We start from the raw sequence: 14073 nt of genomic DNA, 5'->3' as shown, positions 1-14073 counted from the left end.
ACTGGTAGAAGTTCTGTGTCTACCCATCGCTAGTAACAAAACCACCCAGAGAGAAACCCAGCCTAAAATATTTACTTTCAGCTTCGTTTTTTTCCAAATTTTCAGTAGATTTCCAGTGTAGTTAAGTGCCAAAGATTCATCCAAATGATTAATTCACCACGGCAGCTGGTGGAATTTAAATTCAATTAATTAAATCTGGAATATAAAAGATAGTCTCGATAATGATGGCCATGATAACTATCACTGATTGTCATTAAAAACCCTTCTGGTTCACTAATGTCCTTTAGGGAAGGAAATCTGCCATCCTTACTCAGCAGGTATACGTATGACTCCAGACTCATAGCAACATGATTAACACTTGACTGCCATCTGAAATGGCTGAGTAAGCCACTCAGTTCAGAGCAATTAAGGATGGGCAACAAATGCTGATCCTGCCAGTGACGCCCAAATCCTAACAAAGAAATTTTTAAAATGGGAACTACACAAAATTTCCCAAATTAAGAAGAATAATGTGTATTGAACTCAGGACTAAAATCGTGCCTATTCCCATATCAAAATACCCATTTTTCCAAAATACCCACAAAAATCATACTAATTTATCAGAAACTGGACACAAGTTAATTTAAAATAGAAAGTACAGTGGGCATGCTGCAGTGCTAACCTGCACTTTGTAGCAGGCCAGTAAGGTAAGGTATTAACTATCTTTGTGGGTAGGAGTGTTAGCACAAAGTAAACATACAAAAAAAATGTCTGTAACTTAGCCGATGTTTTTTTTTGAGTTTCCACAAACATACTTGTTTCCTTCTGTCTGTGTCAGATCTAATTCTACTTGCTTGCTCCTTCGGATGACATAAGGTAGCACTTCCGGCCATTATGGTACTTTCAGAAACTTCATTTTGCTCTAGAAAAGCACAACACCATGCATTATGCTTCACAAATATATGTCATTCATTATATAATTGATATATAGCATAAGGCATTTAATTCCCATCAAATCCACAATGCCTCAAATTAAGTTTGTTTTAAATTCAACCCAACATTTTATAGGAACATACAGATTAGGAGCAGGCACTTCAAGAGTGAGGGTGGGGAGGCGACAGAGAGAGAGGGTGAGAGAGTGGGTGAGCACGTGCGCACGCGCGCGTGCATGCCTAGCTCGCTCCCAGCCTCAGAAATCTCACTCAACCTCATCCCCACACACCAACTGATATTCACACCCACTCAAATAACAAGTGAGGGTGAGTGAATGAACACCCTCAGACTTGGAATGAGCCGGACACACACATATAGACCCTCTCTCACGAATGGTCACCTTTATTAATTACTTCTTTTTTTCAATTATCAATTTATTGCTTTGACATTGCTTTATTTTTGCTCAGCAATTTGTTTCTCTTCATCATACCTCATCTCTTGTTTTGAAATTCACATATCTTTCTGAAATTTGCTCATTGGCTCCTTGATTGAGAAAATAATGGAAATGTGCCCCCCTACCCCCACACAAAAAGGTTGGACAAGCCTGATGTAGGTTATAAATAGTTGAGGCCCCAACACCAATTCCTGTGGCACTCCACTAGTTATAGCTTGCCAACCTGAAAAAGACCCATTTATCCTGAGCCTCTGCTTTTCGTTAGCTAACCAATCCTCTATCCATGCTAATATGTTATCCACCTACACCATGAGCCCTTACTTTGTGTCATAACCTTTGTTGTGACACCTTATCAAGTGCCTTCTGGAAATCCAATTACACCAAATCTAACTGTTCCCCTTTATGCACGATGTTTCCTCAAAGAACTCTAATAAATTAGTCAAATATGATTTTCCTTTCCATAAAACCATGTTGACTCTGCCTGATTGCGTTAATATTTTCTAAGTGATATTAAAATAAGATTTCTGAAAAAGCAACAATACAAATCTTAGATTTAGAATTAGTTTGAATGAATGCGCAGTCTAAAAAGGACGTCAGAATTGAACATTCATTATAGGACTTACGTTTATTGGCATCAACTAGCACTGACTGCAATTCTCGATTCTCCTCGCTTACATTGTTGTTGGCTGTGGATTTTGTCAAAGTTCTTTGCTCACTTTCTTCACTGGTGATAGAACCTGACTCAATGGTCATATCTTTGTTTACACCCTCTGGTTCAGGTTTTGAAGTACAATGTTCCCTTTGTGTCCTTATCTTGGTAAATAGTTTCTTTAAGGCAGCCTTAGATGGGCTTGCAGAGGTTTGACTGGATGCTACCAACTGTGGAACTTCACAGTAGCAGAAAATGGTAAAATTAGTTAAAATGTGCAAACTTTTTTTAATCTCTACGCCATTCTACTAATTGTTTCACCAAAATGAAAATTAAACAAAAATATCCTCAAAATTTGATGATCTACAGAGAATAAAACATGAATACAAACATATGAATCATTCAAGTTAGTACATTAGTGGTATTATACAACATGTAGTACCATAGAGAGTAACAATTGAAATTATAGGGTTAAAGAAATGCCTTCAAACCCAACAAACCCATCCCTTTTTGACAGATTACACCCATCATTATATGCTCTCTCATATCACTGGATCCCTTCCACTTTCAACAATACATCCAATTTTCTCCAGAACCCAACTTGTATTATTTAATTCAGTGGTCATCCCTGGCACTTACTCAAAAACATTTCATCCTCTATTTTACTTAACTGCTCTTTTGTTCCCTGTATTAAACCTTTTGGGACATAGGAACAGGAGTAGGCCATTCAGCCTGTCGTGCCTGCACTGCCATTCAATACAATCATGGCTGATCATCCACTTCAATGCCTTTTTCCCCACACTATCACCATATCCCTTTATGTCATTGGTATTTAAAAATGTCAATCTCTGCTTTAAACATATTCAATGACTGAGCTCCCATAGCCCTCTGAGGTAGAAAATTCCAAAGATTCACAACCCCTGAGTTAAAAAAAAACTCATCTCAGTCCTATTTGGCTTCTCCCTTACCTTGAAATTGTGTCCCCTGGCTGTAGACTCCTCAACCAGGGGGAACATCCTACCTGCATCTACCCTGTGTATTCCTTTAAGTATTTGGTAAGTTTTATGAGATCACTTCTCATTCTTTGAAACTGTAGAGAACACAGGCCCAGTTTCTCCAATCTCTCTTCGTAGGGCAGGTCTGCCACCCTGGGAACAAGTCTGGTGAGCCTTGGTTGCACTCCTTCTATGGCAATAATATCCTTCTTAAGGTAAGGGGACCAAAACTGCAGAGAGTACTCCAGGTGCGGTCTAACCAAGGTTCTATATAATTGAAGCTGGACTTCGCTACTCCTGTACTCAAATCCTCTTCCAATAAAGGCTAACATAGCATTACCCTTCCTAATTTCTTGCTACACCTGCATGTTAGCCTTCAGTGACCTATTGACAAGGTCACCAAGGTCCCTTTGTACATCTACACTTTTTAATCTCTTACTATTTAAGAAATACTCTGCACCTATCAAAGTGGATAACCTCATATCTTTCCACATTATATTTCATCTGCCACGTTCTTGCTCACTCACTAAGTCTGTCTAAATCCTCTTTGTTGCTTTGCATCTCCCTCACAACACACATTCCCACCTAGCTTTGTGTCATCCATGAACTTGGAAATATTACATTTGGTCCCCACATCCAAATCATTGATATACATGGTGAATGGCTGGGGCTCAAGTACTGATCTCTGCGGTACCCCATTAGTCACAGCCTGCCAATGACCTGTTTATTCCTACTGTTTTCTCTGCCTGTTAGCCAATCCTTAATCCATGCCAGTATATTACCTCCTATCCCATGTGCTTTAATTTTGCTAACCAACCTCCTGCAGGGGATTTTATCGAAAGCCTTCTGAAAATCTGAGTATGTTACGTCCATCAACTCTCCTTTTATCAATTCTGTTAGTAACATCCTCAAAAAACTCCAACAGGTTCATCAAACATGACTTTCCATTTATAAATCCATGTTGACTATGTCCAATCAGGTCATTATTATCCAAGTGTCAGTTTATCACATCCTTTACTATAGATTCTAGCTTTTTCCTTACTACTGATATAAGGCTAACAAGTCTGTAGTTTCCCGGTTTCTCTCTCCCTTCCTTCTTAAATAGTGGTGTGACATTTGCTACCTTCCAATCTGCAGGAACCTTTCCAGATCTATAGAATTTTGGAAAATGATCACCAATGCATCCACTATCGCCACAGTAACCTCTTTCAACCTTCTGGGATGTACAATATCAGGTCCCAGGGACTTATCAACCTTCAGTCCTATTAATTTCTTCAACACAACTTTCTTATTAATACTAATTTCCTTCAATTCCTCATTCTCCCTAGTCCCTTGGATCTCCAATTCTGGGAGATTTCTTGTATTTTCCTTAGTGAAAACAGGCTCAAAGTAATCATTTAGCTTCTCTGCCATTTCTGTTCCCCATTATGAATTCTCCTGACTCTGTCTGTAATGGATCCACATTTGTCTTAGCCAAAGGTTTCCTTTTTACGCACCTATAGAAGCTTGTAAAGTCTGTTTTTATGTTTTTTGCTAGTTTATATTCATATTCTATTCTCCCTTTATCAGTTTCTTGGTCCTCCTTTGCTGTATTCGAAAATGCTTCAAACCTTCAGGTTTATTACTATTTCTGGCACCTTTATAGGCCCTTTCTTTTAATCTTATACAATCCCTAAATTCCTTTGTTGGCCACGGTTGACTGACTTTTCTTTTTGGGTTTTTGTGCCTTGAAGCAATGTATAATTCCTGTAAACTATGTAACTGTTCTTTTAAAATTATCCACTGCCTATGTGCCACCATATCTTTCAATGTATTTTCCTAATCCACCTCAGTCAATTTGCCCCTCATACCATCATAATTTCCTTTGTTCAGACTTACACCCTGGCTTCAGATTGAACTACCTCACTTTCAAACATAATGTAAAATTCTATCATATTACGGTCACTCATCCCTAAAGGTTCTTTTACGGAAAGATTAATTAGTCCTTTTTCGTTACAAAATATTAGGTCTAAAACAGCCTGTTCTCTAGTCGGTCCCTCAACATATTGTTCTAGAAAACCATCCCTAACACTTCAGAAACTTGTCATCCACATTACTGCTGATTAGGTTAACCCAGTCTATATGCAAATTGAAGTCATCCATGATCCTGTAATGCCCATGCATATGCTTCTCTAATGTGCTGGTTAATACCATGTCTCACACTACCACTATTGTTTGGTGGCCTATATACAATCCTACCAATGTTTGCTGCCTCTTGCTGTTTCTTAGCTCCACCCAAACAGATTCCACATCTTGTTCTTCCTATGAGATCCTCCCTTACTAATGTACTGATCCCATCCCTTATTAGCAGCGTGACACCACTTCCTTTTCCTTTCTGCCTGTCCTTCCTAAATATTGAATACCATCAAATATTCTGTCCCCAGTCTTGGTCACCCTGTAGCCATGTTTACGTAATGGCAATTAGATCATACCCATTTACCTCTATTTGTGTCTTTAAAGCATTTACCTTGTTGCGAAAGCTGAGTGCATTCAGGTAGAATGCCCTCAACTTTGTCTTTTTGACACTATTCAACATTCTAAACTTAGTTGATGGTTTCCTTCATTTCTCCTGCCTTCTAATTTCACTTGCCACTTGCCTACTTCCCATTACCAGGATTGCTTCCAATTTGAGCTACCCCTCAGGTTCCCATCCCCCTAACCTTCCCAACAGCACCAGCAAAACCTCCCTTTGAGGATATTGGTTCCAATCCTGTTAAGGTGTAACCCATCCAGCTTGTACAGGTCCCACCTGCCCAAGAACTGGGCCCAATGCTTTAGAGGTCTCATGCCCTCCCCTTACACCACATCTCCAGCCATGTATTCAAATCGATCAATCCTACTATTCTTATGCTCACCAGCACGTGGCACTGGGAGTAATCCTGAGATTACTGCTATTGAGGTCCTGCTTTTTAATTTCCTTCCTAACTCCCTAAAATCTGCTTTCAGGACCTCATCCCTCTTCCTTCTTGTGTCACTGGTACCAATGTGGACCACAACCTCTGGCTGTTCACCCTCCCATAGGAGCAAGTCCCACAGCTGCTCTATGACATCCTTGACCCTTGCACCAGGGTGGGCCTATGCATCATTTAAATTGTGTTGTATTAATTGCTTGTAATCATGTAACTGTGCTTTTACTTCTTTCATATTAATGAATGTAAGTTGTTTGTGGAGCCCTATGGGCAGAGTTTGTTTCATGATGGTGAGAAGATGGAGCTACAGAGAAGGGGAGCTACGCAGAAGGGTTTTTGACTGAAGGCATCACTGAGGCTCATATTGAACATATAAAAATAAAGACAGTTTCAACTAAACAGACACCCAGATACCTCAGGGCAGGTACCCGAGGTGGCGGTTTGCCACAGACACTTGATCTACAGAAAATGAACGAGACAATGGCCACTCAGGAATGTGTGAATGACCTTCTTCCTGCCCCAAGATACTGTGATCACACCCATTGTTGGCATGCACCTGGAGACACCCCCTCTGCTGAGGGCAGGATATGATCATGTGGGAGTGGTCCTGGATGGCCAGGGTGGGGTTAATAATCCAAATGGATGGTCCACTTTAAGCTATTGCCTTAAATGCCAAGGGCCAGGGTCAGGAATGGGTATAAAGAAACAGCTCTCAAGGACATTGTTACTGCAGTCAGTAAAGTGGTTTAGTCAGCCATTCTGAAGTCACGCTGGGAGATCTGTTGAAGGACTGACCACCTGAGGCAGAACCTAGCTCGCGGGATTCCTAAACAACCAGTCCCATTGTATGTACTATTGCTTCAAGATTTAATTAATAAAAGGTGCTCCACATTCAGGGAAATAGTATTCAAGTTGTTGTGTGCCATCGATATCAAGAGTAGAGACAAGAGCCTTTAGACCAGAGAGATGGTCTTACACCAAGAAGGCAACACCATCCTGGAGTCACATTTACTGCCACAGAAATGCCTGTCCAATCCCCTGACTACAGAATCCCCTATCACTATTGCTCTTCCACTCTTCTTTCTCTCCTCCTGTGCAGCTGAGCCACCCGTGGTGCTACAGACCTGGCTCAGGCTGCACTCCCCTGAGGAACCATCAGCCTCACCAGTATGCAAAATGGAGAACTGATTAGCAAGCAAGATAGACAGACTTAGGGCACTTCTGTACTACCTGCCTGGCCTCTTAGACCACCTGCTGGTCACCCATTCCCTCTCTGCCTGTACACTCCTAACCTGTGGTGTGACCACCTCTCTAAATGTGCTATCAATGTAGTTCTTTGCCTCACGCATGCAAAACAGTGATTCCTTCCGCTGCTTGAGTTCCAAAACCAGGAGTGCAAACTTCTGCAGCCGGTGACACTGCCTACAAATGAGTTTGTCTATGACACATGGTGCATCCATGGCTTCGCACATACTGCAGGATGTACATTCCACTCGGCATGCCACTTATGACATAATGAATTAAAATAGATTTCTCTTGGGAGTATCCTGCACTGTTAAAATTAATGATTCAAAACATTGTGCACTCAAATCTGCTTAAATTTCTGATATGCATATCTCTACAACATGAACACCAGTTTATAAAATTTACTTGACCCCAAATGTTCCACATATCATTGAAACGGTTACTTTAATGGGTTCTGGGAAAACCGTGAGAATCCATAGGAATATAGTCAAAATGTTTTATGTAGATGGTGCCACACATATCAAGTACTTGCACTGTAATAAAATAAGCAGGATCTGCTCATTTGCACCAGTTTGTTTTGGCTTGAAGTCAACCTCACATAAACATTCCAAACAATACCCTTACACAACCCAGTTTGGGAGACTTGTGAAGAACCAAGTTAAGGTCCAAATAGGACCCTGAGAAAGGTCAAAATGGATACAATTTCTAAACAGCTTCAGATAGGATTATCTGTTGATGCCCTACACTGCACTAAATACAAATGGATAATGAAAGACAAAATGTCCAAACAAGAACAAGTCCAAACGAAGTTTTAAGCCACTGCTTAATAGATGCGCCAAAACATACAGGGCATCACATGACATTGAACTAATGAACTTAGGAGTACAGTATTGCACAATTTTTTTTCAATTTTGTTATAGAGCTATATTTTCAGGCAGTCATGGAAACTTCATGGACATTCAAAAGTGGTGGGCAGGACCCTATTCAGAAGTCCCACCCCCATTTCTCAACAGATCCAATTTTCCCCAGTAGGGGAAACGGGGTGGGTTGTGACTCACATGAGACGAAACCCGAACTCAGCAGGGCCATTTGAATTCAATAAAGAGTTCAAACAGATCCAATTTTCACTGGAGCAAGGGTCTTAATGAGCAGCGTGGGAGTCACGAACGTTTAGAGTATACAAATTCTCATGAAGGGTAAGTAAGGTCTGCTGAACTGTCAAGCTGTGAAGTTACTTAAATCCCCAACCCTTTAATTTTTTTTAAAAAAATCGGCCCCTGTGTCAGTAGGGGTTGCAAAAAAAGTGTTCTATCAGTTCCCCAATGGCTATCATTACGTCATTCTTAATGCTTGGCTACTTTCCGCAACCTACAATTATCTCAGCAGGGAGTTCACAATTTGATTGACAGCTCAGAGGTTATTACAGGATTAGCTCTATTTGATATGGGGTTATGAATACAGATTTGTTAGTTTGCTTTTTTAAATAAGGGATCAAGTATTTAAAGGGATTCAAAAGTTTTGAACGGGTGCGTCTTTTTAAAAAAAAATAAATTGAAGGCTGTAATAGATATTTAGACCTTTATTTTATTTCATCTCAACATGGCTCCAGAGGTTTGCCTATGGTGGATACAGTGTGGGTTAGCATGGAGGGTGGGAGGAAAAAGAGGGATGGGTGGGACCATAAATTGCCATTAAGTTTGCATGGGTCTATAAGTTGCCATGGGGATAGCTGGGAGGTCATGGGGAACAGGCAAGGAGGTGATGGAGTGAGGGCTAAGGGCCTAAAATTTAGGAAAACAACTGGGACGAAGTCCCAGAAACCAAGGCCAGCCTTTTAAACAGCCCATCTCAGCACTTGCCAACGCCTGTAGCAGCCTCCGATCTCCATCTGGGGTTGGTGGGTCTGACTCGTCTGACTCCCCAGAGTGAAAACCTGGCGGGACAACTGCAGCAGTCAAATGAACTCTCTTTCCTTAACATACTAATTATGAAAACTGCCAGGGGGTTCTCTACCATAGTGTACCGCAAGCATACTTTCACTGGACAATAGGCGCATTGGGATTCTTACAGTTCCACACACTACAAGGTTGGCCTTATCAGCAACCTCGTAAATAAAGCCCAAGCCATTTGCTCACCATGCTTGGTGCTGAAATAGGGTGCAAAAAAGCCATCCTGTGGGATAATGGCTACTCCGGTCAGATCATTTTACGTTATATATCACGCAAACACATGAATGGACCCATGGCCATCGCTTTTGGCCCTGAAAAGTGCCCAGTCTACCTCAGATTACCCTGGAAGGGCAAGGTGTCTCAAAATATTTGAGCAACAGGTGACACTAGCTTATTCACACTGCTACTATGCAGTAGCAATACAAGCAGTATTCATCACTAACAGGATGCTACTGTCAAACCAAACAGACATTCTGCCTATCACACAAATGAACAATGTGGTGTATGAATTTCAGTGCCAGTGTGATGCTAGGTATGTACGTCGTACGTCTCAAAGGCTGGTGGATTGCATAAACAGCATGTCCCTTCCACTGTTCACAGTGGGCAAGCCAGTGTTTGTAAAACTCAAAACAATGTCCAACATTAGGTGTGATTCTGTGATTGGGCAAAATTTGCTAAGTAATCCTCAGCATGCCAAGAATTACGCTGACAACCAATTTAAGATAGTCAGTTGGACTCGCAGTGTGGCGCATTTGCATGAACTGGAAGCTACATATATTAGTGCATAGGGCCCTGTTCTTTGCAGGCAGGAAGAACATGTACACACATTGTGCGCATTTCAGCTAAACAAAATAAGTGACGTCCATTTGCTGGTTCATTCCACAGGGCAGTGTCTTGACCAGAGTCAAGCTGCCTGGTTTAAATTTCAAACAATGCTGGACAGTTAACTGCCAGTCACCATCAACTTGTGCATTCTTCATGGCAATCTCATGGCAGGGGGATATGATCGTGTAGTGGTCATGTTACTGGACTGGTAATCTAGAGGCACAGGCCAAAGTTCTGAGGCAGAGGTTTAAATCCTACCATGGCAGATGGTAGGACTTAAATTCAATTAATAAATCTGGAATTGAAAGCTAATTCCAGTAATGGTGACCATGAAGCTATCATTGATTATTGCAAAGACCCATCTGGTTCATTAATGTCTTTTAGGGAAGGGAATCTGCCATCCTTACCTGGTCTGCCCTACATGTGACTCCAGATCCACAACAATGTGGTTGACTCTTAAATGCCCTCTGAAATATTCAGTTCAAGGGCAATTAGGGATGGGCAACAAAAGCTGGCTTTGCCAACGACACCCACATCCCATGAAAGAAAAAAGGAAGCAAACAAGCTGCACGTCAGATCTTTCATTTTCTAAGGTTTTGTCATCTGTGAGGGATGCGAAGGACACTCTTTTTAGGAGGGTTTTTTCCCCCATTCTCAGGCTGCAGGTGTCACTGGCAAGGCACATGTTTCAAACTTAAACTATTATGGTGGGATTTGAACTCATGTACTCTATTATTAGCCCAGGACTCATGTTTACTAGGTCAGTAACAACCACTGCATTACCCATACCCCATGTATTCTAAATTGCAAATCAGAAAATGCAACGAGCAAATGACAGGAGGCCTTTCAAATAATCTAAATGCCCAAGGACATAAATAGTCAAACTGAGTGGTTGAGGCAAAGCTTTTCATCTTTTAAATGAAAATTCAATCAATATTTGAAGAAGAGGAACAGACAAGCCAATGGGGAGAATAGACCCAGTGGGATTATCTTGATTATTCTAGCAGATATGATGGGTCAAATACTTACCTCCTGCACTGTGAACATCTATGGATGTTTGCAACAATTATTTTCAGTACGTAGCCATAAAGAAACAAGGGACAACAGTAGTTCTGGTCTACACAAGATTCAGAGGAAGAGTTTGGGGATCAATCGAGCCAATAAAATTAGGCTTAGGAGTAGTTCATGTTAAACACATTGAAAATCTGTTTTAAACTAAAGACCCAGTTACCAAATAATTCCTCATTACAAGAAATTCCTTTCTTTGATCATTGGTATGCAGATGTGGATGCAATCTAGAAAGCAAGACTACTTGTATTCAATGGATGCCTCATTAGTGCAACCATAGTAACTTGGCAAAATCATTAAGTACTAACAGTTTTAATGAGTCTAATTATTCTTATTCTGCAGTTCTCTAGCATGTTTACCAACAAACAAAATGGGCTGCCGATGCCTCCCTCACCCCCCCACCCTCTGCAAAATGGGAAATAGATCAGGGTGGCCGGGTAGGCCACAGACAAGTCACACACTGCGTTTTATAACTCCCTCCTCCACACACCTTCATACCCACCAGTGGGGGACCATGAAATTCTGCCCCAGATTTTGTTTGGCTTGCCAAGCTAGATACCTTGTTATGAACATAGGAAATAAGATGCAGTTGTCCCATAATTATGAAAATTATCAAAGTCAAATTACCCAAGCCATGATATTATGCTTAGGCAACAAATAAAGTGTCATCAATTCTTTCATATCTATTTTGCAGTGTTGGTTGCAACACTGAACAAACTTAGCTGGTTACTAAAACTGATGTCATTTATTGGAGGGTGCCAAAAGGTAAACTGTAGAATGTGATGTGTATATTTTTATATTTGTGTTTTTTGATTATATTCTGTGTAGGTAAGGGTAGACTGTGTCTGTGTGTGTCCAGGGTTAATCAAAGTGAGGTTGTTGGAGTTGGATTGTCTATAGGATTTAAGTGATGAAAGTTATCTTCTGCATTTTGTAATGAGGCCTTATGGTGGGTGTTAACCTTACAAGGCCAGAGTAGAGCTGAAATTAGCATTTGGTAATCAGTTTTGAAATTGATTTGTAGCTGTTGAATTTCAAAAAAGAGTCTCAATGGTAAAAAGAACATTTGTATTTTGAGGGGATGAATAAACATGAAGCAGGTGAAAGAGGAGTAAAATAGGAACATGAAAGGTTTTGATATTTGGGAACCTGAGGTTTCAAAAAGATATTTAAAGACAATGGACAGCTAAGATGAAAGGGGTGGAAAGGTATTTATGAAAACAGGGTTTCAGCTGTAGTAGTTACTGTGAGGGAGTCCCACTGAAAGCCAACTCCTGTGTTTTGGAGTGCGCTGAAAAGCTGTGAAAGCCATTTAATTGGAGAAAGCAACTCAGTTTTGGGCCAGGAGAATATTTGTCCCGAGAAAGTGTTTTAAATCTCCCTTTGGAAAAACAACATAGGCGTGGATTTGTTCTGGGAAGTTGTAGATTGTACATCTGTTTAAAAAGTGAAAGTAATTTCTTGGTTTGGGTAATAGTTCCTGAATTCTATGGCTAAGAATCTATCAGGGCTGTTGCCAAGAAAGATAGTTTTAAAGCGTACCTTTGATAAAGCGTTTTGGAGGTTATTTTTGTAAGTTTTTTTCTGTGTACCTTTTATCTTGTATGTTTAAGTTTTATTTTTTTCTCTTTTTCTTTTAATTCTTCAAATTTAAAAAGTTATCACTAGAGTCCTGTGCTTTTGTGTTCAGTAGATTTCCCGCCTCATTTCTATGATACAGAGAAAAGAAAAATTATGATCAGCCTAGACAGATTTCAATCCGAGATCTGACTTGCTCAGCATTAACATGGGCTGTGGTCATAACAACAGATATCAACTGGAGTATAAAATTCCATTTTGTCCTCAAGCCTTCAATATGTGAATTGCCTATTTTTGATATATGTTCTGTCTGTATTTCTACTGGTGGTCTGGAGAGTGGTCAGTTAAACCAAAACTGCAAAGATTTATTTTGTACAGTTGCTCTGAAGTGGACAGCCTAGTATATCTTTCTTCCTAACCAGCAGTACCTCTGGCTCCAGGAAAACTTGGAAAATAGGATATAAAACACTTGATAGGCAAGGTTAAATTTGTTGAATGTATCCTACCCGTCTAGAGAGGCTGGACACTTATGATGTGATGAGTACAAAAAACATGTGCCATCACCTTTCTGCAATGTCGTGCATATTTTCCAATTTGGTGTTCAACACTTGTTTCCCCCTTAAGCTATCTGGTATTTTGTTAAAGTTGGGTGGATGTTTTGCTTTGCCAGCCCCCTTTTATTGACAATTTCAAATGAGTCACAATGCAATTTCCACTTTTTCAAAAATCAGGTCACCATAACTTAAACCTCCTGACACCTATTTAATATACTGTAAATCTTTCCTACGTATAAGTGATTAGTTCAAAAAATAGTGGCACTTATATAGCAGTATGCTCAGCTTCAACTAAACATTATTTGCTCTTTCTTACTGCAGTCAAACATCAGGCTGGCAATTTCATACATATCTTCAGAATAAGTTTTCAATCTTTTCCCTAATCAATACACTTTGGTTCTGTATACTTGTCCATATTCCTGTATTGTTGCTCCAGTAACCAGAATCATCCAAAGCCTTTGAATCAAAATTCTCATTCTTTGTATCACCAACTAATTTGGCATAATCCGATAGCGATGGGTCTCTTCAGACTTTGACTATTTCTAGCTTTCCACTGATTAGTAAGTACTTTGTTTTATCATTCACAGAATAATAGAATCTTTACAGTGCTAGCGGCCATTCAGCCCACCGAGTCTGCACTAGCTCGCTGAAAGAGCGATCTACCTAATTCCACTCCCTTGCCTTATCCCCGTAACCTTGCATATTCTCTCTTTTCAGATATAAACGCAATTCCTTTTTGAATACCTCAGTCAAACCTGCCTCCACCACCCTTTCATGAAGTTTGTTCCAGACTCCAACCACCCTCTGGGTGAAAATATTTTTTCTCAGATCAGTTCTACTCCTTTGGCCCATTATTTTGAATCTGTGCCCCCTAGTTCTTGATGTACTCGAGGGGG

General features: G+C 40.3%; 1 protein-coding gene across 3 annotated transcripts in view; it reads right to left on the bottom strand.

The window, feature by feature from the left end:
* The window catches only part of cep295 (centrosomal protein 295), a 115326-nt gene that overhangs the window by 68399 nt on the left and 32854 nt on the right, over nt 1-14073 (bottom strand). For all 3 annotated transcript variants that reach the window (XM_078545766.1, XM_078545768.1, XM_078545767.1), the window contains 2 exons: nt 1990-2253; nt 795-901 (listed from right to left, as the gene is read on the bottom strand). In XM_078545766.1, the coding sequence (XP_078401892.1) occupies nt 795-901; nt 1990-2253 (371 nt within the window). The remainder of the gene's footprint in view (nt 1-794; nt 902-1989; nt 2254-14073) is intronic.

This window comes from Cetorhinus maximus, chromosome 7 (assembly GCF_964194155.1).
Source record: "Cetorhinus maximus chromosome 7, sCetMax3.hap1.1, whole genome shotgun sequence".
Taxonomy (NCBI): domain Eukaryota; kingdom Metazoa; phylum Chordata; class Chondrichthyes; order Lamniformes; family Cetorhinidae; genus Cetorhinus; species Cetorhinus maximus.
This window is presented reverse-complemented; position numbering and strand designations above follow the sequence as displayed.